We start from the raw sequence: 25,565 nt of genomic DNA on the forward strand, positions 1-25,565 counted from the left end.
ACTGCTATTTAAAAGTAATTCTTTACATTACAATATTACTGTCTTAGAATTGTAATGGGTTACGTTACTCCTGTATTACTTTTGAGTTACTTTCACCAAAATAACTACAGAAGTAGAACTTCACATTCTAAAATGACAAAATGCAGGCTACTACAGAGCATTTCACATCCAGTAGAAGGCGATATAATGAAGCATAAGGACTGTGGGCTCTCCAGGCTAACAATATAGCATATAATTGACAAAGTGAAGGCTCAAGACAATGAAAGAAAGGATGACAGAGAGAATCCCGAACGATCCAAGTCTGTTATAAGTATTGTAGCATCTGGAGTCTCTTTCACCAGGATCAAAGATGAGTCAGTTCTGATGTTTATGGTGGATAACTTTTAGTCACATATAAATTAGGGGCCCGATGCCAGTGAGTCTTGGGAAGTTGACACCTTAGACAGCTTTGTGACCTAGCTGAAGTAGAACCTGCAACATCTTTGGAGGACTCTGACCACTTCAATCAGATTCTAATCTGATTCCATGACCCCCCTCTCTCAGACACATACACACACACACACACACACACACACACACACACACACACACACACACACACACACACACACACACACACACACGCACACACACACACACACACACACTTCAATTAAACTATTCCAGAATGTATGATATATCCCTGTGTGTATGTATGCTCCCTGTGTCATACCAACATAGTCATGATGTATGAACAATGTAAGTTCATTATAAATGCTTGTATTCCTGTTTAAGAATGTGTCTCTGATATAATGTGTCTATCTCCCAGTCATAATGTGTTTGATACCTAAATATTCCTCTCTTTGTCTTAATCAACGATGCACAGAATAGGATTATGAAATGTATCTCTAATACGTTTAGCAAACTTGGGAGTAAAACTGTATAAAATCGACACCCTTTACGACACCTGATAAAACGGGCAAAGTGGGTCTTAAACAGAGACAAAGAGAATCTTTCCCGCTCAGAATTCACCCTCTGGATTGGGTAAACTAACCCAGAAGGGGTGTGGGTTAATTGTCTTAAAAGACAAGTGGAAACATTTCTTTGGGTTCTTCTCTACTCGTCCTCGGACCTTTCCTCCCGTCCTCTGAAGCCGGCTCACCTCTTGCCGTGAGGCTTCGGCCATGTTTCCTTTGAAGTCAGCGCGCTCCACTACTCAGTCCTCGGACAAAGGCGGACAGACACTGAGCACCATTTCAACGGTCAAGGAACTTCCATAACTTCGAAGGAAACCTTCCTCTTCTTTGGCAACATTCACTCTCAAACTACCTTCAAACTTCCCGCTGATCAGAGACACGATCACATGGAAGAACTGAGAGAGAGAGCGAAACACAAAGCAACCCATGCATGTATAATTTCCATCGAAATTTAGATGCATTTTAAGACAAGTAACCCTATTTAAGGTGATAGGTGCCGGTTTAAGGTGATATTGTTCTTTGCTGGCTCTCTGTAGTAATGTTTGTGAAATGCCATTCTGAACCCTTCCTTTCTCTTCTTTCTCCTTTTCTATTTCGTTACCTGTCGTTATTCTGTATATACATGTATTCTTTATCTAGTCGTATGTATTCGTAGTATCAATTATTGCTCACAAGACATAAGTCACTTTAATGTTCAGATCTAGCTACAGCTCTTATGAGCATCTTCGAATACTTTACTAATATCCCAATAGCTCTGAAAGTTTATTCTTTGTGGCCAGAAGAGTAACCTTCCCAGGTGATTTGAAGATTTATAGTTTGATCATAACCAGTTATGATTAATTATAAATAATTAGCAGAACTGTATAAACTCTAATCCCATGACAAGATGCTGTAAGAATGGATTTCACCTGAGAACAAACTCAAGGGATCAAAGCTGCAATAAGACAATAAAACGTCTCGGTTACGTATGTAACCCTAGTTCCCTGAGGGAACGAGACGCTGCGTCGAAACGCTGTGAGAACGCCTCTGCGTTAATGCGTCGTGAAGCCCCCGACAGAAGTGCTTTCGAAGCAGCCATACCCCTGGTAGAATGCGCCCGGACAGCCAGTGGAGACGGTGGCCAAGTCCCATGCTGGGACCCTCGAGTGCATAGCCGGCCTCAACCTTCAAGTACCACGGAGGAAGCGTGTAATCAGAGGGTGTCTTCCCAAAGACACTCCACCCAAAGGGACGTGGAAGGCACCCAAGGCCGCCACGTAGACCTTTATTGTGGAGGGGGTCAACCCTGCCGAGAACCTTGCCTGCAGAAACTCCAGCACTGTACCAACCGGGCAGTTAACTGGGTCCCACTGGCGTTCTCTGCACCATGCTGAGAAAAGTTTCCATTTCAGAGCGTACAGCTTCCTCGTGGATGGAGCTCTGGAGTGAAGGATGGTCTCTACGACCTCGGCCGAGAGACCTTCCTCTATGAGCCTAGCCCCCTCAGAGGCCAGGCCCAAAGTTTCCACATCTCCGGGCGTGGGTGCAGGAATCTCCCGCCCGCCTGAGAGAGTAGATCCCTCCTGGTCGGAATCTCCATCGGAGAGCCTTCCAGGAGAGATTTCAGGTCCGAAAACCACACTCTGGTCGGCCAGTACGGAGCCACTAGAAGTACTTGGGCCCCGTCCCGGCGTACCCTCTCCAGGACTCCTGGAAGCAAGACAATCGGGGGGAAGGCGTACAGGGGTAGCCTCGGCCACTCCTGTACCATGGCATCCAACCCCGGCGGGGCTGGATGGGTCAGAGAAAACCACTGCGGGCAGTGGGAATTCTCCACCGAAGCAAATAGGTCTATCTCTGCCTTCCCATATACCTTCCATAGGAGCTCCACCACCTCTGGGTGGAGTCTCCACTCCCCGGGCCTCGGCCCCTGCCTCGACAGGCTGTCTGCTTCCTGATTCAGGACCCCCGGGATATATACTGCCCTGATTGACAGCAATTTCCCTTGGGCCCACATGAGGATCCGATGTGCCAGTTTGTCCAGCGGATGGGACCTCAGACCCCCCTGGTGATTTATATAGGCGACCACCGATGTGTTGTCTGACCTGACCAACACATGGTGGCCCCTGAGGTCGGGCAGGAACTGCTTCAATGCAAGAAACACTGCAAGCATCTCTAGCCGATTTATGTGCCAGTGCCGCTGATGTTCCTGCCATAGACCCTGGGATGAGCGACCACTCATGGTCGCCCCCCAGCCCGTGAGAGAGGCATCTGTCGTTAGCGTTACGCGACAAACATGAGCCCCTAACACGGGACCCTGAGATAAAAACCCCGGGTTTTTCCACATGACCAGAGCACGTAGGCATTGCCGCGTGACTGTGATCGTGCGGAGCGGATTTCCGCCTGTTTTGAGCCACCACTGCAGTGGCCTCATGTACAGTAGGCCAAGAGGTATTACGTTGGACGCTGCTGCCATGAGACCTAACAGTTTCTGGAACTGTTTCACAGTGACGGCCCGGCCTAGCTTCTGTTCTTTGACTGCTGCCAGGATCGATGCTATGCGTGTTGGCGATAATTGCGCCTGCATTATTACCGAATCCCAGTTCACGCCTAGAAAAGTGGTTCTCTGAGCCGGAGAAAGCACACTCTTCTTGGCGTTCAGCCTCAACCCCAACTTCGACATATGCGCGAGAACAGCATCTCGATGCTGAACGGCCATCTGCTCTGTATTCGCTAGAATCAGCCAGTCGTCGATATAATTCAGTATGCGGATGCCCTGCAGACGCAACGGCGCCAGAGCTGCATCCACACACTTGGTGAAGGTGTGGGGTGACAAGTGCTAGACCGAAAGGAAATACTCGATATTGGTATGCCTCTCCCCCGAAGGCAAACCTGAGGAACTTCCTGTGATGTGGAAGGATGGAGACATGAAAATACGCATCTTTGAGGTCTATGGTAACAAACCAATCCTCCAGTTTGATCTGCGACACAATCTGTCTGAGTGTGAGCATCTTGAACTTGAGCTTGGCCACCGAGCGATTTAATAGACACAGATCTAATATCGGGCGTAAGCCCCCATCCTTCTTCGGCACGATGAAGTAACGGCTGTAAAACCCAGACTCCCTGCTGGGAGGGGGAACCCTCTCTATAGCCCCTTTTTGCAGGAGTGTCTGTACTTCCTGTGCCATTACCAGAGCCTGCTCCGGGCCCACCTCTGTAGGTAGGACACCGCTGAAAGGAGGTGGCCGACTTTTGAATTGTATGGCGTACCCCCTTTCGATTATCTGCAGGACCCAACGTTTAGATATATTTGATAGACGTTTCCACTCGTCTAGAAAATCTACTAAGGGAACCAGCCTCTCGAGGCTGGCCTCTGGTGCGTTTTGAGCAACAAGCACAGTGCCCTGAAGCGGCGGACCGGCAGGGAACGACTGACTTGACTGCTCGGGGGCCCCCCGAGGGGGGCGCGGACTCGGTTTGGGCTGCTTGATGTCAGCAGCAGCCCCAGGGACCTGGACACGGAGAGGGAGGAACTGCTTGAGCACCGCAGCTTGCTTTTTCGACTCCTGGAACCTCTTGGTGACAGTGTGAACTGCGTCACCGAAGAGGCCTCCAGGAGAAAGCGGCGCATCAAGCAGGAAGGCTTTCTCCCTCTCCTTGATGTCAGTGGGGTTCAGCCATAGATGCCTCTCCGTGGCCACCAAGGCTGCCATAGAGCGGCCAACACATCTGGCCGTCTCCTTGGTGGCCCGGAGAGCTAAATCAGCAGATGTATGTAGTTCGGCTACTATATCTCCCCCCACGACATCACTACTGTCCAAATCCCTCAGCAGGTCAGCCTGATATGCCTGCACGATTGCCATCATGTGCAGGCATGCAGCCGCCTGACCCGCTGCCGAGTACGCTTTGCCCACCAGCGCCGACGTTGTTTTAAGAGGTCTGGTGGGCAAAGTCGGGGCCTTAAGGGACGACGCCGAGGAAGGCGAGAGATGGCTCGCAAGCGTCTCTTCAACCTTTGGCATCGCCCCATAACCGTACTGTTTCAGCCCGGCGATATTACTGTAGACCGAAGTCTGCGGGCTGAAAACACGATACGATGCCGGTCTCTTCCATGATCTTGCCACCTCAGTGTGCAAATCATGGAAGAAGGCAGGCCCCGTCGCTGAGGTTCTGAAGCGCGAGAAGGCAGGAATCTTTCATCTAGCTTGCGTACACTCTTTCTTCCTGCCTCATATCTCTCAGCTGGCCAGTCGATGTTAAGCCTGGCCACAGCTCGCGTCAGAACTTCAACGAGCTCCTCGCATGCAGGGGGACTGAAGTGGCGAGTCTTCAGTCTCGATGCTTTCAACGTCCACCTCCTCAGAGCTGGACAGTTGAAGCACCGGCGACTCTCTCGGGGGGGAAGAAACCGCCATGCGTGCTTCCATGCCCCGAGAAGAGCCGCTGGATGGTGCAGGTGAGGGCAGAGATAAGGCAGCGCCCGTCTCTAACCCCTCTGCAACATCCAATTGTGATCCCCATGACTGCAGCCTCCGCTCCGCCTCGGCGGCAGCGGGACCAGAGCCGCGGGGAACACGAGCCGAGGCACCCTCCTCAAAGAGTGCCCGGCGGGAGCGCAGCGTTCTCAGCGGTAACTTCTCACAATGCTCGCAAGCAGCCCCCTCGAGGGCTGCCTGGGCATGCTGCGCTCCCAAGCATGCAACACAAAGAGAGTGTGTATCCCCACCCGTGATGTAGCGTGGGCAGGGATGAACACACCTCTTAAAACTGCTTTCACTCGCCATAATCTCTATCTATTTTATTTTCTCTTTGTTTTGTTAATATATATGGAATATTTAACAAAAAGGGTGGAAAAACTCTTATAGTATCTTATATTAAAAACTCAATAGACAGACAAAAACACCAAATAGACAGACAGGTTCACACAGATCGCTTGCTGAAGGCTCAGAAGCTAGTTCCTGTTTGTTTTCACGGACGCTTTATAGCTTCCGGTCGATGACGTCATCACGCCGACGATCAATCTTTTTTCCGATGGAATGGTTCTACAGGCGCTTCACGACGCATTAACGCAGAGGCGTTCTCACAGCGTTTCGACGCAGCTCGAGTTCCCCGAAAGGGAACTTCACTCTCTGAATACAAGAGAAAACAAGAATCCACCGGGTCCAAATCTATTTCCTCACCCCTGCTGAGATATGACCCTCTCGCCCTCTGTCTCAAAACACGCAGAAGTCCTTCGACCAGCAGTTGGGATTCCTACGTTGGGCCAAACAGGTGGAGTTTACAATGCTCATTTGTTCTTTTCTCATTGTTGTCATTATTTTATTCTCTTTGAATTCAAGAGGTTCACAATGCAAAACTGTCATGCACAAAGTGCAAGAGATGTTTTTTTAATTGCTAGTGCTATTTTGCGACTATTTGACTATTACATTCTTCTTGTCCTTATCTCTGACAAACTCTAAGTAATGTGCATACATTCATCTCGCGAATGTACAGTATTCTTCTGCCATCATCTTCACCCTTTATGTCTTGTTTATACTTTAGTTTGGCTCTGCTGATTGAGTGTGCGCCTCGTCCGTTCTTCAACGGGCTCGCCATTGTGCTATTCTTTGAAACTACCAAGCCTTTAAGCCTTCTATAGTCGCTTTTCCACTGGCCAGCGTGAGCACAGAGGCTGAAATCATGCCAACGGCACTCCTGTAAAACCCGCCCTCACTGGACTGTCAAACAATACAAAGGTATTGAAAGAAATGTGTATTAATTAATGAAGTAAATCACTATACAAATATATCAGAAGCTGTAATTTAGACTTCATTCAAAAGTGTGAAAAGTGTGTTGTAACGCAAGCGTTATTGAAAATGTACCGAGTAAAATATTCCTCAAAATGGATTAGTAATGCCTTACTGCATTACAGTAAAAACTAACAAGTTACTGTAATGCAATACTTTTTATACTGCATTACTCCTAACACTGTTCCCCAGTACTTCCCATTTACTATAGTACTGTTTAGCATTAACGTAATTTATTAGCCACATGTGATGTTTGGAATATGCCCAGAATATGTATGTCTACATAAGACACTCACCTTTCTTTCTTCAAAAGTCCCTTTCTCTTTCTCTTTCTCTTTCTGTGTTTGCATCCTCTTATGAAGATCTCCTCCTGCACAATACTCCATCACCACATACAACTGTCCATTATCTTCATCTGAATCAATAAACATACAGCCATCATTTCAACAAATACATGTACTTATAAGTGTACGGCTTCATTTCACAGACAACAACTGTGCAGATGTTAATGTTTTGTTCATTTTGATATCTTTCTTCAATCTCTACAGATTACATGTTCATTTTTAATTGTTCTCTTAATATAGTCTTAAAATAGAACAAAAATCTTTATAACTTTATAACACAGGAACATTAAACCTTTTCTTAAAATGTAAACACACCTTTAAATGAATCCTCATAAGTAACAATATATCCATATTTCAGACTTCTCAAGATCTCGACTTCCTCATTCTGCGGGGAAAATGTGCATTTGTTTATTTTTATTTATTTATTTATTGCAAAAGAAGCATGTGCAAGTGAAAACAATGTGACACTTATAGCAACGGCAAAATGTCATCTTTAATAACATTTTAAAATCAGTGAACATATATTGTTATTTTGGTCATTCATATTTAAGTAAATTCTTGATTTAGTGAATGCTGGATTAAACTTACATCTCTGGATTTTATCACTTTGACCACACAAGGATCTCCATCTGTGTTGGTGACCAGATACGCTGTTCCTGAAGACCCTCGTCCAAGTTCTCTCTCTTTGGTGTATCCATGTTCTTTCAACACTATTAATAGATACATTTTTGTTTTAAAATACATATTTAATTGAGTTTAAGAGATTGCTCAGAGAGACATCTTGGCTTTCCTATAGCTCAAACAGTAGAGCATGGCGCTGGCAACGCCAAAGTCATGGGTTCGATTCCCAGGGAAAGGAAGAATCTACAAAATGTAAAATGTGCACCTTGAATGCAATGTAAGTCGCTTTAGATAAAAGCATTTGTCAAATGCATAAATGTAAATGTATCATAGAATGTAATTGCAACAATATAACGTACAATTTTATTACATAGAGTTTACATTTCAAACATTTCTTACATTATATATATATATATATATATATATATATATATATATATATATAATATTTTTAAATCATCAATGAACTGAGTCCTTAAAGTAAAGATTTTATTATTTATTACCTAGTTGCATATCCCTGCTCATTTTCGAACAAACCAAAATTTTACTTCAAACATTGGTCACACCATTGACACACAGTAAAAAAAATGTTGGTTTAACTTAAAAAAGTGGTTGCCTTAAAATTTTGAGTTTATTGAAATAAAAAATCTGAGTTGATACAATGAAGGAAATTTGTTTAATAAATAGAAACTCAAAATATTATTGTATCTGAACCACATAAAAAAATTGATAAATCATGACAATAGCACTATTTGGCATGCTTCACTGCGTCATCAGAAATAAAACACACAAAATCTAAAAAAAAATATTTTAATAATATTTTAATAAAGGTTGTAGAATCTCTAAAAATGTTCATTGTATTAACTCAAACTTTTAATTTCAATGAACTCAAAATTTTAAGGCAAACAGGTTACTTTTTTCTAAATATTTTTTTACAGTGAATAAATGGTTGTTTCACCTGTGTTTTCTTAAAATTCTTTAAAAATCAAAATGTTATTAATCTTCAATTGTAATGGATACAGCATATTATTACACGGCTCTGTGAAATACTAGATTCTGATTGGTCAATCGCGCATTCCAGCGGTATGTTATTTCCAGATAACACCTGGTCATATGGGTACTGCGAGTTATCTTGACCGGTTCTACTTCTGTGCTTAACGCTGGCGCCATCTTGTGGCTTAAACAGCCGTGGGTTACAATGGAAGACTTCAAGGCGGGTTTCCTTTATAACGTTTTTAATATGGATATTTTTCTTACACAAACGCATCGATTGGAATCAGAAGGCTCTATTAACCCATCGGAGTCGTGTGGAGCACGTTATTTGACGGACAGCTGCATTTTTTATGGACTTCAAAAACAGCTCCAACTACTGCTGGGATTAACGTTAGCCTGGACTTTTTAAATATAACTCTGATTGTATTTGTCTGACAGAAGAATGTCATATACACCTATGATGACTTGAGGGTGAGTAAATCATAGGCTTGGTTTCATTTTTGGGTGACCTAACCCTTTCAGCATTCATTCTCAACATTTAGCAGCGATAGATAAAGGCTTAAAGGGATACTTCACTGCCTTTTCATATTAAACTGTAATTCCCTTAACTTAAACGAGTTGACACACACCTCTCTCGTCTCAGTGCGTGCACTTAATCTCTCTGACACGCGGTGATGATCTGATAGCATTAGCTTAGCCCACTAAGCCCAGTTCATTCACTATGGAACCAAACAGAGATCAAGTTAGAAGCACCAAACGCCTCCACGTTTCCCCTATCGATCAAGTATGGTGACAAAATAAAACGTGGCGCGTTTCTAATCGGATTAAAAAGGAGAACTATAATGTATGGCGAAATAGCACTTCTTAGAGTACTTTAACGCGGCGCAGTAAAAAGTCCCGGCCGAAACATCTTCCCTCACATCTCCCTATTGACAGAAATGAGAGAGTGAGGGAGAGGTGTGAGGAAAGATGTTTCGGCCGGGACTTTTTACTGCGCCGCGTTAAAGTACTCTAAGAAGTGCTATTTCGCCATACATTATAGTTCTCCTTTTTAATCCGATTAGAAACGCGCCACGTTTTATTTTGTCACCATACTTGATCGATAGGGGAAACGTGGAGGTGTTTGGTACTTCTAACTTGATCTCTGTTTGGTTCCATAGTGAATGAACTGGGCTTAGTAGGCTAAGCTAATGCTATCAGATCATCACCGCGTGTCAGAGAGATTAAGTGCACGCATTGAGACGAGAGAGGTGTGTGTCAACTCGTTTTAGTTAAGGGAATAACATAGTTTAATATGAAAAAGCGGTGAAGTATCCCTTTAAAGCAGGTTGGAACTGTTTTTCTTCGCGGAAGCTTTGCGTAAGAGCTAATAAAATATTTAATCTCGAGACAATATTTTGTGTCTAATAATTATTTATTTGAGACTAGTAGCCGTGTAATAAGCGGGATAATGTCCACCCAGCCAGTTGTTATCTCAGAATAAACCCCTTCAGAGTGACGCTCCGCTTCGCCTCGGGGTCCTGATCACTCTGAAGGGGTTTATTCTGCGAACAACCGGCTGGGTGGACATTAGCCCTTACTTAAACTACTTTTAAATGCATAGTAATACATTTTATTAAAAGAAAACAAACAAGCATTTTTACAATTTCTGCCTCTCATTTGCCAACCCAATCGAAGATCTATTGAAAATCTAGAGTTAGAATAATTCCTACAAAATACTACAACTGTATTACTGTTGATTATTAAAAACACATTCTCAAGAGTAGAGTGATTCAGTAACACATGACTCGGATGAGCACTAACACCCTCCATTTTGACAAGTGAGGCATAAATGAAATACCTAAAATAAAAAGGCTGATTCTCATAAGTCCTTCTGAATAGACACATAACCAACACTTGAGTTCACATGCTGCTGACACAACACTCATGTTGGGCTCTATTAAGAAATATACTCACGGCTGAAAAAAGGAGGTAATCCAATGCTCGAATCACTGTCATCACCGGAGTCAGAGAGTTTTCTTTTGGCACCAACCTTTAGGAAAAATATATACTGCCTCTTAATAAAGTGTCCTCCAAATTCATATATAAAATGAGCATTATACATTGAGCCACTTTATGTTCAGCATATAATAGCCTACAATTAAATACTGAAAATCTTCTTATTAATGAAGACTCATCTGCTCATTTTAAAGCTGCATTGATCAGTCCCTCCAGGATTTCGCAATATTTTTTTGTGATTTTTGCGATCAATATGACTGATTTTGTGGTGGTAATTTCCAGAAATTTGCGAAAAAATTTTAAAATTTTATTTTTATATTTTTATAATTAATATACCACATTTACCATATTATGTATTATGTTAGATGTACAATAGTCATACACATCAATAGAACAAACAAAATGCACAAATCTTCTTTATTTTGGTATCTTACAAAAAAGGCTAGCCCAGTGGTGTACTATAGCTTTAATAACATGATCGCTTAGAAATATCTGAGAAAAGTAAATACAGCAATAAGCAATTGCCTAATACAAAAAGTTCTCAAATAATTAATTAAACAAGTTAACTGTCAGTAATACAATAAGAACTAATAAACAATTGCTACGAGGACAAATAAATATAATATAAATATACAGATAAACAGTGTTTTTTAAAGTCGTTTAAAAAAATTTTTTTAGTTTAAGTCAGGCTACAGGTTTTTTTTTCAGTGGTTGAGGTAGCCTATAGGCAGCTGTATAGGTTGCTTTCACTTTAAAGATTACTGCCTACAGTGGCCTAATACCCAATAGCCTACACTGTTAAAAATTTATTGTAAATTTACAGGAAATTCCTGGCAACTAGTTGCCGTAAATTTACAGCAAGTAATATACAGGAATTTTACTGTTTTTTAAATACAATAAAGTACTGTATTTATACAGCAGTGCTACTGTGATTATAGTAGCATTACAGTAAAATGCTGTAATTTATTGTATTTTACTGTATATTTACTGCAACTCAGTTGCCAGGAATTTCCTGTAATTTCACAGGAAAATTACAATTTAATATTGTAATTCAATATACTGTATATATCCTGTTATTTGTAAATATTATTTACAATAAAAAAAACAATGTCATTTTTTCTGAATCTTTTATTAACACTATGCGACACATATTACAAACTTGTATTTTTTTTTAATACAAAAGTATCCACTTTTTTTAAAATGACATTCTCACTGAAGAATAGCTCACTTCCAGAAACCCAGACAGCCTATCATCAAGGGGAACATGGTGATATGCAACAAAAGTGCCCAGCCAGACTTGAACTGAGGGAAGTTGTTCATGGTCAATGCCATTGGACTCCTAAACCACCATCTGGGGCCAGGAAGTGTCATTGAGGGTAGGGGCTCAACACAACCATTAGCCCATTAACTCAAAGTCCAGGAGTTTTCTCAAGAGGGTGCAGACAGGTGCGTTGAGCCCATGTCTCTTCTCTGCTGTGCTGCCCGTCTGGGAGTTGATTCACAAAAAGCTCTGAAAACAGAGAGAGAAGAAAAAAGCCTTTACAAATTAAGCCTTTAAGATTAAGATTTTTAAAAATGCAGTTTAAACATTTAAGAGCAAAACACAAAATACACACAGAAAAACACCTAAATCTTCTCTCAGCGTACACAAGATAACATGCAATGCTATTTCATATTTGATTACTTTATTAAATGTCTGTGTCTAAAAACTACTGTTAGATTCCTGAAAATCCTCAAAACACTATTTTATATGCATCTTTGCTCTATTGTATGTATTTGTATTGTAGGGGTGTCGAAATGAATCGTTTCTTCGATGCATCGCGATGCAGACGAGGACGATTCGGTATCGGTTCAGTAATAGACCATAACCGCTTATAATGTACTGATTCTTTTCTGACGTAATTTGTCACGCACGTGTATTGTCGCGGTAGCATACAATGGCAGAGGGATACAAGTGAGAGTAATTAAAAAACTCCAACTACTTTAAAAGATGACATCTGGGCACATTTCGGCTTAATCTGGTAAGCACGACCTGGAGAACACATGTGCTGTGTAAATCAAAGCTATCTGATTTATCTAAACGATTTCATTTACACGTTGGCATATAAATGTATCTCCACAAAACAGATATAAATCCGATCTACATTTCCTGCACTATATGCAGATTTATTTGTGTTCACATCACCGAAAACAACAGCTATGAGCTGCATTATATTAATCACCATTGAGCCGCGCGCCCTCCTATTGCCTCCTAGAGTGAGCGACAAAAGCACTGGTCAGATCATTCAGTTTCTTTACTTTTAATGAATATGACTGTATTTTGAGCACCTGCAACCTTACTTTCGGTAGTGTGTGTGTTTACTTGATGAGAGATACACCTACATTTTTTTAGCATTGTTGCGATGAGTAAAATGAACATTTGTGGTTTCAACAACCAGATGCATTTAGACTTTATTTTTGACTGTATGGAGCGGAACCACCTCCTGAAGTGTCTTTTAGTATTTTCTATTTGTTCTAAATGCTCCTGTTGTCTTCTGTGCCCAGACTTGAGTTTTGCTTGATACATTTATGAAGCGTGTTTTCTTTGCGCTGGTAAAATTAAAGGTTCAGTTTATATAACTGCCTGAAAAAAAAATTAAATGAGGATACAGTGAGTCGTCAATGCATTGCGATATCGAATTGAACCAAATCTATGGCCTGATAATCGTAATCGACTCGAACCATGAGACCAGTGTAGGTTCACACCCCTATTGTGTTGTTGCTTGTAGTTTGATTATTTGTTCTTATTTTGTTCATTTTTATTTTACAAACATCCTATCTGTCTATTGACATGAACGCATAGAGAAAATCATAGAGCCTAATAATACTAGACAAAAAGGAAGCAATTCAGGGACGTTCCATATGAGAATGATGGATATGATGGATCTATTTTCTTCATTAGTAAATAAATTAGTGAATTCAATTTAAACATACCTTTGGATAAATTCAAGAGTGCTTGAAGCATCTTTTGGATACTGCAAGTTAAACACATAGTAAGCAGCGAAGGCCGCTGCCACTCCATTCAAAAGACTGTTATGGGGCCCATCACAATCGTTCCTTCCATGGACTTCATCCACCTGTCTGCGCTTAGTATCTCTCCTGAAATGCATTTAACACAATTAGGTATATTTTAGCTTTTTATAGTCACAGTCTCAATAATTCGATTTCACCCATAGACTGTAAAAAAATATGGACGTAGTGTCCGTGACGTCACCCATAGGATTCCGATAAGCCATTCTGAAGCTTAAAGTAGGGGCGAGCTGGGCGTTGCCATCTTGTGAGCGAGTCATCGCGTATCACTCCCGGATAACAGAAAATGGGCAAAAAGGCGGGATGTGCGCGGAGCTGAGGTGACGCAATAACTATAGACGGCGGATAAATGGCTATCCACTTGTAACCACGCCCTTAATTATGCAGAACTTTAAGGCTTTATATAACATAAACGAATGAGTTATAAAAAATTCACCCCCCTCACAGTTGTCATGAAGATCAAAATTAGCCTTAAACCACAATTGGTTCCAGGCTGTAAACATGTTTTTTTTCTGCTTTAAAGTTGAGAATTTTAACATGGGGCTCAATGAGGTTCTGCTCCTTCTGGAGCCTGCCCCTAGTGGCCAGTTGAGGAATTGAAGTTTACATTACTTCCGTATTGGCTTCAAGAGAGATCGCGGGAGGTTGCCGCTTGATTTCACCTCACAATTCTTTTCCTAATCTACAACGCTACAGGCTCTGAACCCTCCGAGAAAATGTTTTAATAACGATGCTGATTGGTTTAAGTTGCGTACGCGCAGTTTATTTTAGATACAGACAGCTTACATGACACACGCTCTGCTCTTCCACCCTTGTTCGCAAAGCACAAAGTAACGTAAATAACAAGATACTATATTCATATTAGCTCACAGTTATGGCTAACTTATAGAATTAAATGAAGATACTAGCACTGTCGATTTATTAAAGCCCATATTTCAACTCACCTTTGTTTTTATTCATTCAGTGACCGTAACATCTACAAGCATGCTAGTTTGCAAAACACAACTTCAATACCCCGATTACAAAACAGCAAACAGAAGTCTTATATATAATGTTTCTGGATTAAAGAAAACGCTTTACTTATTCAATCAGTTCTTAATTATCATAACATTGTACACAACCTGCAGATCTGTCTCCGTGCAGCACATTATTCACGATGAAGGCGGATGGATTTATAAGGTTTGACTGACAGTTTGAACAGCCAATGGCGTTACCAGGTTGAGTCACAAGCTCTTTTTTAATACTTTTCATTGGTTAAATATTTAAAAACTCACAGAGAGACGTAAAAATTGACCAATAGTAATGATTTATTAAATAACTAGAAATGATGAAATTTGAATACGAGAGAATTAAAGTTTAGAATGAATTCTAAATAACTATACATTATAAACCATACATTATAAATGTTTGTAACTTACTTGCATGCATTTCTGCAATATTACTCTGAGAGGACGGGGCTTTTTGGGACGATCTCATCATTAACTCCGTTATTGTGTGAGCCGAGCCGCTCGATCGATGAAGTTCAGATATAATCGACATCAAATCCGTGTCTGAAATAATCTAGCAGCCGGTGTGTAGTGCAGCTAACGTTACTCCTGCAGTGTGTAACAGCTGCTGCTGCTCAGTTGTTCTTTACGTTAGTTTAGGATTCCTTCGTTGTTGACTGTTCAGGACCGCAGTGAAGTTAGTTTTAAGTTGGATAGAGTAACGCCCGTTTCACACATACTCCGTCTGCAGCGCGTGTGCGTTGCGTATTTTTTCCCGTACCCATGTTAACGGATGACAGCTTTCACACTGCACTCGGATGCAGTCCGTCAGTCCGTTCCAGGAGCGGTGCGTCTGCAGCAGTGGACGGATCGTTTTCGTACCGAGTCTATTTTTTGCTGCGCTGCGCTGCGTTGCTGCATTAAAGTGATAGAACATTTTTCGCATTAAAATAAACATGTACTGACACGAAAATCTAGTAATTTCACCACAGATGCATATCATTTAAAATATACTCTTGTTTCAAAGTCAACACATGGCTTTTTTTCTCAAGTAAAGCAACAAAACAACACCTTACCTGGCATTTAGGTTAAAAAAATGTGCCATAATGGAAAGCACTCGTACTTTCTTGGAGGTGAAAAGCAAAGTTCTTTTTGACCTGCAGGATTTCTTTTAAAAGGGTTTAAAAACGAAAGAAAAGATGAGAGTCGGCTGTTTTTGAATAGACTATTCTAAGTTTCTAATTTAAAATGTTTGTGATTTAAGGCTATAACCTATGTTTAAATGTTTTGCCTTTTGTGTGAGATAAATCTAAAGTATATTTATATATAAATATGAATTAATGAATTGAAAATATGTTGTTTAAATGTAGTCGGCTATGTAACCTGACTTCTATTAAAGAGTAAACAAAGAGAATTGGAATTCTGACGAGGCATGTTCAGTAAATACTTTTGGATTTTAAAAAATCATTAATAAATGCTGTGTTTGTGATATGTAAAAGCGGATCAGTTGTGGACTGCAAACGCAGCATATGTGAAAACACTACAGGGTGTGGGGCTCCTGCAACGCACACGCAACGCAACACGCACCGCACACGCACTGCAGACGGAGTATGTGTGAAACGGGCGTGAGAAGACACCTGAAACCATAGCCTGAAACTAACTTCACCGCGGTCAGTTCAGGTCAGTTTCTACCGGGAGCGAGCGAGTCGAGTCGGGCGCGCTGACATTTGGGACCTAACGTTACTAATGTCACTGAAATATACCAAACGAAATCACCTTTATTAATATATAGACTTATAAATAAGATAAAGACAATATTTCATGTTACATACCTGAGATGTGTTCCTTCTTCCAAAGATGAATGCTTCTGGTACCGTTGGCGCCTATTTTCAAAATTCAAACAGCCGCGATCCCACAATGCTATGCGCGGTGGCTGTAAAATAACGCTTCTACAGTGCATTTACAATAATATTACAGGACTTTCCATACATTTCCCATCATGCATTTGCATTTACAGCAAAAACACGAATACAATGCGTTGTTGTAAAATTTATTGTAAAATTACATCAATTGCTAACAGTGTACTGTCACACCTCCCAAACCAATTCACTTAAGACACCTCCAAGATGGATATTTAGGCATAATCATGGGTGTATTTGATTATGATTGTTCAAGGGCATTAATCTTACAGAATAAATCTGTACACTCGCGAGCGCTGATAGGTGGCAAACGCACAGAATCCTCCGCCAGTCTGACATCAGTCCGTGTGTCAGGAGCGAATTGAGTTTGTGGTATAGAGCGCTTTTATTAACTTTTTTTTTTGTGTTATTTTATTTGCTCATTCATCCATTTAGAGTAATCAATTCGCCCGGTCCTTGACACTTATGCGAGACGAGACGGTAGGAGAGAACGATTCACTTTCGCTTTCACATAGACCACACACAAGCACCCCAACGTCTGTAATCCTCATAAAAACTATGTATTAAAGCTAAATATATAACTATGTATAAATTAGAGATAGCTCAATTAGATATTTATTTATTTTTTGGGTTTTGAAAATAATTTTTTTGTGATGATCTTGCGGTGAAATGCAAATGCGACACTTTGCGATTTTGCATTGTATTCAGCGATCGCGGAATCGCGAAAAACTGGAGGGACTGATTGATGCATCATTCACTTATGATTTCTTACGCTTAGGATTTCCCATAATTCTGTGCATGGTAGGGCTGCAACAAATAATCATAATTACAATTCATAATTTCAAAACATATTTCCCACAGCTCAATCATTTTTGACTAAAATTTTCAGGGCCCTGCCCTGGCATACTTGTTTGTCTTGTCTCTGTTCAGTGTTTCTTTGTCTGTCTTGTGTCTGAACACATGGCTTTGTCTTTGTTTGTGTTGGCCATGTGCTCCTCTTGTCCCACCTCCTTGTTTCCTGTTACCACACCCCTTTATTAGTCATCCGAAATTTGGATATCGTCCGATGCCGATACTATTCCGATACCAGAGCTGTGTTTGCTTTAATATTATTATTATCATTATTGTTGATTTTATATGATTCTAAAATAAACTCCTCTCAATCGGCAAGTATGATATTTATGTATTAGGGATGAAATGGTATGGAAATTTCACATCACGATTATAGTGACCCAAATTAGCACGGTTATCGAATATTATCACGGTTTTGTTCAAATAAGATGAAAGTGTTCAAAAAGCAAGATTCTGTGGGATTTCCTTCCTTATAAATCGCCGTTGTCAATGGCAATGCATAATGCATAAATCTCTATTATATCTCTGATATACTGTATAATCTCTAATATTATCTCTGCAAATATATTCTCAAGCAATATTCTCATCAGTGTTCTATCAGCTATGACACATTTAAATCTAGCATGGTTTGTGTATGAGCCCATCCCATACAATATCCTAGTGAAATAAAGCATATATTTGTTTATTATGTTTATTTTATTAAATATCAAATAATGTGCATCATACCTGACACCTAGATAAACACTTTACAGTCAGTTTTATGACTAAGGGTGCTTTCACACCTACCTTGTTTGGTCCGGATTTTCGGACTTTTCAGTTTGGTACGAACCAAAATTACAGGTGTGAAACCTCCCTCGGACCATGGTCCGGACCAAACAGACGAAATTTGGTCCGACGTCAAGAGGTAGTCTCGGTCCGGACCAAACTGAACAAAGGTTCGGTTTGTTTCTTGTGTGAAAGCATTTTCTGTATAGTTCGGACTTTCAGACCATTTACAGGAAGTTCTGGTGTAGGATTAGTGAAAAAACACAGATTAAACTCACTGCACATGTGAGCAGCAGTGATGGAGCGCGCAGCATTTTATCCAGAACCGCTTGTGTACTCATGTCAGCTCGCGTGAACAGCGTGCTCTGCTTGACAATATGAGTTTCAGTTTAGTTATGAGACCGCTCCAGTTCATGTGCAACACAAATGATCGCTCCGTCACGGGATGTCTGCTATATTATTTATTTAAGCTTATTTATTAAATTCAGGCAAATGATGAAACATTTATTAAAATTAAGATACAAAATAAAGCTTTCTACAAAACAAATCTAATGAAGTGGTCAAAATTATTTCTGACTTGATGTCTTTGCAAATCTGTGCACGTTTCATAAACAATATAGCCTAGATGAAATGTAAAAATAACATTATAATATATTTAAACATAACTAGGCTATAAAATAAAATACATTGTTTGGTTAAAAAGCCTATCTTCTAGGAGCTCCTCCTTTCCTGTCGGCGCCGATAAAATGTTTGCACAACGAGGACGTTCATTTGGTGAATTTGCCTCGAGTATAGTTGGTGCTGCAGATAGTAATGCCATAATATTAACATTATTGGCAACGATGTGTCTGTTCATTCATTCTTGTCAAAGTTAGCCGCTGAATTGACAACACACTGACGTCAGACGCACGCGCTAACAAACCAATCAATGTTAAGATGCAGCCCACATAGATGATGACGACAGGACGCCAGTGCGTCATGTAAAGTTCTTTGGTGCGCTAACATAACTGCAATGTGAAAGCAAACCAAATAGAACCAAATGTCCAAACACAAACTTTGGTTCGGACCTTGGTGCGGACTTTCAGGTGTGAAAACGCCCTAAGTCATTCTCTTCAAATACTATTGAAGTTAGAAACGTATACCAATGTTTTACTTAACTTTAGAGACGGTCCCTAAATTCCTGAACGTCAAGCAGACTTTATGCCAGTCATATCAGATGCGCTAGTTCTGCTGTGTTTGTTTGAAAGTATTTGCAGGGCTGAAATAAAACAAACATTGCCAATCACTGTATGCTGAATGAATCTCCTGCGCAGTACATCGCACAATCTTCTCTGCTTTTAGTGTAGATTTCAGTGAGAGCTGTGTGCGCTCTGAACAAAACTTCGGCTAATCTGAACGCCTCTGATTATTATATTCATAAACTCAATAGAAACACGTGTGATGCACAACGCGATTATAACAAATGGATTTTGAGAAGACCATAATAAGTTCAAAGTGGCTAGTGTGAGTGTTACATGCGCCACAGCCGACACACACCCGCAGATGGCGATTGTTAATGTCATTTAACCTAGTCTTGTCTGAACTTATCTGCTTTTTTGAATGTTTGATTGCGTTCGGTGTGTATGACGTGAGGGAGCTTCCACCTCTCTGAATTACGGTTTTGCAAACATCGTCTTGCTCTGCGGTGTATGGCTAGCCACAATGCTGCTTAATACTATCGTGCTATCTGGCTGCAAACTGCGGAATGGATTTCCTGAGCAGGGGCTTGTCTCATAACTCTGTCTCATTGAGCCGCGCCTCCGTTCAGGAAATCCATTCCATAGTTTTCAGCCAGCTAGCAGACAAGCAGGCAGGAGTCATTTCAGCAGACAACGTTTAAGCGCAGACATGGCTCATGGATATCGGATTTCTCTGCTGGTTGGATTGGGAAAATCCAATACTTCAATCACGCTGGTATCGGTCCCGATACCGATACTGGATTGGATTGGCCCCATCCCTAATGTAAACGCATTAACCTGTTTTCTGTCGGCTTATTGAAGTGCGCATGTGTGATAGGTGACAAAAATGCAAACTTACAGCAGATTTAAATGCATCCAGACAGAGCGAGCTAGTGTTTTGCATGAAATAAGGACACAAACGCAGACTGGTTCAGTCAAAATGCTTCATAAAAAAATTAATGAATGAACCTTTCTCTGTATGAGGGATAATTTAAGCTGTAAATCTCCCGCTGACATGCTTTAAGATTACAACTGACGTAACATTAGGAATACTCTGAGTCAGATATACGGACATTATGATTTTTGACGTCACTACAAGGAAATAACCCGGTTTATTAATAAAGTCATGTAAACGTGGTTTACTTGCGTTGTCAATTTAGTGGTTTGCATGTAAACGTGCTCATTGACTCTCCTGGTCCGGCATCCACTCTAGTTCTACGGCAAGTCATTGTCAAGCCTGCTTCCCTGAGCCTTGTCTCATCATTGGCCATCATTGCTGTCTCAACCCTGACCAGCCGGTTCCCCATCATGTCCTGCCCATATTGTTCGGACTTTGTTCCCGCCTCACTATTATTGTACTGTGTCTATTATTGTTAATAAACTTCACTCCCCATTCATTCTGTATTTGGGTCCTCACTCTCTCAGTACGGTGACAAAAATGTGTTATTGGTTGTTAAATCATGTTTTTTTACATTTGCAATCATTAATTAAATCATTTATGGTGTGTATAACGATAGTGAAAATGTAGTCCATCTGCCTATTATCAGTCGCCTATAGATCTGCACATCTGTCTTAAAGAAGCAGCATTGTAAATCAACATGCTGACAAATTACTGCGAATTAAACAACCAAATGCAAAGAGAAAATCCCTCACAGCTCTTGACTGAATAACTTCAGCTTTAATAAGCATTAAGTTATCCTATCTATGATAACCTATGCAGTGTAATTTTACATTTGATTACTAGAATTCTTCCTGAAATTTAAGCACTGTGTAGGCCTATATAATGTGTATCTTTGTTAATTGTGTGTGTGGGGTGTGTATATATATATATATATATATATATATAAATATATATATATATATATATATATATATATATATATATATATCGAGGTAGTTGAGAATGCAAACACCATGCTCTCTCAAGGGAGCAATGGCCACCTCCACGACTTTCGTGAAGACACGGGGCGGCAGGGAGACCCCGAAGGGTAGGACCTTGTACTGATATGCTCGTCCGTCGAACGCAAAGCATAGAAAACGGTCTGTGTCGAGGGCGAACTGAATCGCATAGCCGAGTCTGATGGTGCGGATGAGCCAGCGGGATGAGCTGGGGAGTACTAGCCAGGCCCCCAGCAACTGCACCAGCGGGACCATCGGCACCACAGACGTACCCGCAGCGGCAGCGTGGCGGCATGCAGGGACCCGACCCGTACGGTGTGGAGGCTGCATTCGCGTGGCAACACCTACCTGCTTCCACTGAGGGAGCGCGGAATAGCGGGGAGGCCACGTGGCCACACCACCAAGCGCGCTCTCTTGGCACCCAGAGATTTTGAAAACTGCTCTTTTTGTGAAGTTTTGGGACAGATGTTAAACTCACAAAGGAGCCCCCCGGCCCTCCTCCGGGGGGAGGAAGTGGTGCTGCTGCCACTTCCTGTCGAGCAGGATCCTCCATCTCTGGGTGGCCCGTCTCAGGGTCTCTTCCCACGATGCTTGCCACCTGGCTTGGCAGCGGCCTGAGCGTGCTGGACGTCCTTCCCGCGGCCGGCTCCACGTCAACGCCCGGGTGGAGGCTGCTGCTGGGCGTCATACCTGACGCCCAGCGGCGGGGTGGCCGGGGCAGGATGTGCCGGATGGCCTCCGTCTGCTTCTGGGCGGCCGAGAACTGCTGGGCAAAGCTCTCAACCGCGTCGCCGAACAACCCAGCCGACGAAATAGGGGAGTTCAGAAAACGGGACTTATCGGTCTCCCTCACATCGGCCAGGTTGAGCCAGAGATGCCGCTCCTGGACCACCAAAGTGGACATCGCCTGGCCAATAGTACGGGCGGCGGTTTTTGTCACCCATAGGGCGAGGTCTGGAGCCGTCCGGAGCTCCCGGAGGAGCTCTGGGCCAGGACTACCCTCGTGCATGTCCATGAGTGCCTGTGCTTGATGCACCTGAAGCAACACCATGGCATGCAGGGCGGACGCGGCCTTGCCACAGGACCTATAGGCCCCCGTGGTCAGACCAGAAGAGAGCCTACAAGCCCTGGACGGGAGCTTCGGGTCCCCGCGCCAGCTGGAGGCGGAAGTCAGACACAGTTGCATCGCGACCGCCCGTTCCACCGGCGGAAGACCCTCATACCACCTGGCCTGCCCGCCGTCAAGGGTAGTAAGGGGGGAGGAGCAGCTAGGTCGCCCACGGGCGCTAAATGGTGCTTTCCACGACCTAGTCAGCTCCTCATGCACCTCCGGGAAGAAAGGCCCCGGGACGGGACGCTGAGAATGTTGGAAATTTTCTTCTTGCAAAAATCATTTCCCAAAGATCATTTGATTTCAGAAAGACTTTATTTACAACAACAAAGCCGAGTCTCTCCTGCAGGAGACAACTCCAGTTCTTTGGTTTACCTAGTATATATACATAGCTGCTTTCCCAAAATGGTAACAACCTTCAGCTAGTTTTCCAGTTGGTTTCCGGGATCATATTCACAACATTCCAAGATCTTTTTCTGTCCATCATGCATCTACATGTCATTTTCAAGCACGTTGTCAACGTCCGCACAAACTTAATACAGGGCAAACACAACCTCAGCAAACATCCGATATCTAATAGTGTCTTATATACAGCTTATTTTACATTAAATTCAATAATAAAAATCTTCTACATTTCCCCCTCTGGGGCTTACCTAAGCCTCAATTTTGAATCTTTCTTCCAGACGTCTAGCTTCAAAATCTAGCTTCCTTAGTTATGCTGCCTTATGACTTAAATTAAGTCACTTACTCTTTATTGCCAAAGGCCAGATTATGCCACCACACTCTGGATGAGCATCAGAACCAAACATCTCTTTTCAGACATTTTCTTTCTTTTTTAGGTGTATTTTTTCCTTTTCGTTCTTTTTCTTTTTCCAAAAAGAGTAAAAGATTCTTTTGCTCCCTTTAATACTAGACATGTTTGTACATTTCAATTTGGTTTGTCAGACCAATCTTAACATATATACTTTGTTTGCCCTCTTTATTGTTATTTTAACCTCTTAGCTTTTTTCAAGTATTGCTCGGCTTGACGTGAACAGAGCGGAAGGTATGGGCCGTACGGTAGGGTGCGTGCGCGCGTGACCAGAGCGAGAGAGGAAATGCACGCCCATAAACACTCGCTCAGCTGCAGATCCACTCGTCCGTGAACACTTCTGTCACACCGCGCTCCACTTTATTCCTATGGGTGACATCAAGCGACTTCCAACGCTTCAGCACAGCATTCCGGGAAGGCAGCGCTGCATTTGAACCGATTTGAATGCAGAAATGACGGGAAGCTTTACAACATCGCTTCAGTTGCGTCGCAAAGTAGATCTCCACGGTCACTTCTGTCACAGGACTTCACCAAATCATACCAAAGAAGTGTGTTTTTGACGGAGCGGTCCCCGCGATAAAGGTTCACGGTCGTGCTTTGGAAGCAGTCAGTGAGTAAAACTGCTTCAGATGTCTGTGTTGTTGGCTATCGTCGCGTGAGTAAACATCAGTAAACGACACGATCACGTGCTTCGTCATTCAAATGCGCTAAAGGTTAACGTTACTCCATTGTTGTTCTATATAACGTTACACTAGTCTGACGTGCAAAACTGTTTTGCTTGCTACTGCTAATGTTTAGTCGCATACAATAGTCCATAAACCGAATCATGTCCTCATAAACTGCGAGTAAACACACACAAATGTTGACAGGCCACTAAATACAGTCCATACCACAGAGACGGACGTCCTGCTGTTGCTGTTTCTCCTGTTCAATATATTTCAGCCTCCAGATCTGATTCTGGATCATATCTGTATTAGCTGAATCTGATCGATAGCCATGAGTTTCTTGTGGACGCTTGAGGATGTCACCGCTTTGTATGCACTCGTCATTCTTTAGCTCCGCCCACACGATACGCCTACAGGTGCTCGTTTTTTCCTGAAAGACTCGGTGCAGCCTATATTTCTTTTATAAATATAATAAAACTAAAGACTTTTCGGAGATATGAAGGGTGCAATACTACTCTATAGGTACTCAAGATTGACATGAGATTGAGTGTTTCACCCGTCCTTTAATGCAGTCTGACTGATTGCTTTAGTGGCTCAGTTCAAGCTGCTCATAAAGCAATCATTTCTTCCTTTTTACTACTAACAAAACTCTAAAACTTGATTAGAAGTAGAAACATAAATATAAAGTTATGATTATAACAATTATAAGACTCCCTTGTGTATAATGTAAGTGTTTGTTCACTAATCTTTTACTTTACTAATCTGTTACTTTTAGTACTTTTGTTCGATATTTTGGCACAAATGTTCACTAATCAATTACTTTTCTCTTTCCTTATCTTATAAATATTCATTAATCTTTCCTTATCATATAATATCTTAATTCCCCCCCTTAACATTCTTAGATGTCACAAACCATGCACAACCATTTGTCCTTTATCTGAATGGCAAATATCTTTTTTGGCCCTCTTTTGTTGCCTTCTAAGGGCCTACTTTTTATTAAATTTGAATAATATCTTTCAATTATGGTTGTGGCTCTGTAAGCACTACTTGATAAATATTCAAATTAGTTGTATCATATTGTCATACTAAATCAAGCTACAAGCTTTTGAATTGAAATTGAAATGTGTGGTAATACCTATAGTCCTAATTCAAACTTTGTTTTAACTTTAGACTGACATTTATTAGGTATACTTCTGGAGTCATCTATTTTATATTAGGATCTTGTTCATAAGCTCTCTTAGTTCTACCTTTGTAAGCCTTTATAAGTTGTTCTGATTCTCATTGACAATGCTTTATTAGCCGTACTCTAGCGCTCATTTCTTAGTGACAAAGAGGCTAGAAGTCATTCTTTACCACAAGTCCAAAGATATCTGCTACTACTATTGTCTAAACTTCAATTTTTTATGAACAGTAGTGATATAGTTTGCATCTTACATTCTTCTTCTTCTTCTTCTTCTGTATTATTATTATTATTATTAGTAGTAGTAGTAGTAGTAATAATATTTATTTATTTATTTTATTTTTTCTTATTCCTTGAAGTTATGGAGCTCTTACAAGTAGTTTTGCATCTCAACCTTTTTTTGTCTTATTTTTC

The 25,565-nt window shown here is 41.5% G+C and overlaps 2 protein-coding genes across 2 annotated transcripts in view; both read right to left on the bottom strand.

The window, feature by feature from the left end:
• The window catches only part of LOC137080903 (uncharacterized), a 470,496-nt gene that overhangs the window by 248,684 nt on the left and 196,247 nt on the right, over positions 1–25,565 (bottom strand). The window lies entirely within an intron of this gene.
• Positions 1–25,565, bottom strand: part of LOC137080985 (uncharacterized) — a 61,189-nt gene that overhangs the window by 15,695 nt on the left and 19,929 nt on the right. Inside the window, exons 3-6 of the mRNA XM_067447613.1 lie at positions 10,636–10,711; positions 7,654–7,775; positions 7,381–7,450; positions 7,018–7,136 (exon numbers count right to left, since the gene is read on the bottom strand). Coding sequence (XP_067303714.1) covers positions 7,018–7,136; positions 7,381–7,450; positions 7,654–7,775; positions 10,636–10,711 — 387 coding nt within the window. The remainder of the gene's footprint in view (positions 1–7,017; positions 7,137–7,380; positions 7,451–7,653; positions 7,776–10,635; positions 10,712–25,565) is intronic.

The sequence above is a fragment of the Pseudorasbora parva genome, chromosome 1 (assembly GCF_024679245.1).
Source record: "Pseudorasbora parva isolate DD20220531a chromosome 1, ASM2467924v1, whole genome shotgun sequence".
NCBI classification, from domain to species: Eukaryota; Metazoa; Chordata; class Actinopteri; order Cypriniformes; family Gobionidae; genus Pseudorasbora; species Pseudorasbora parva.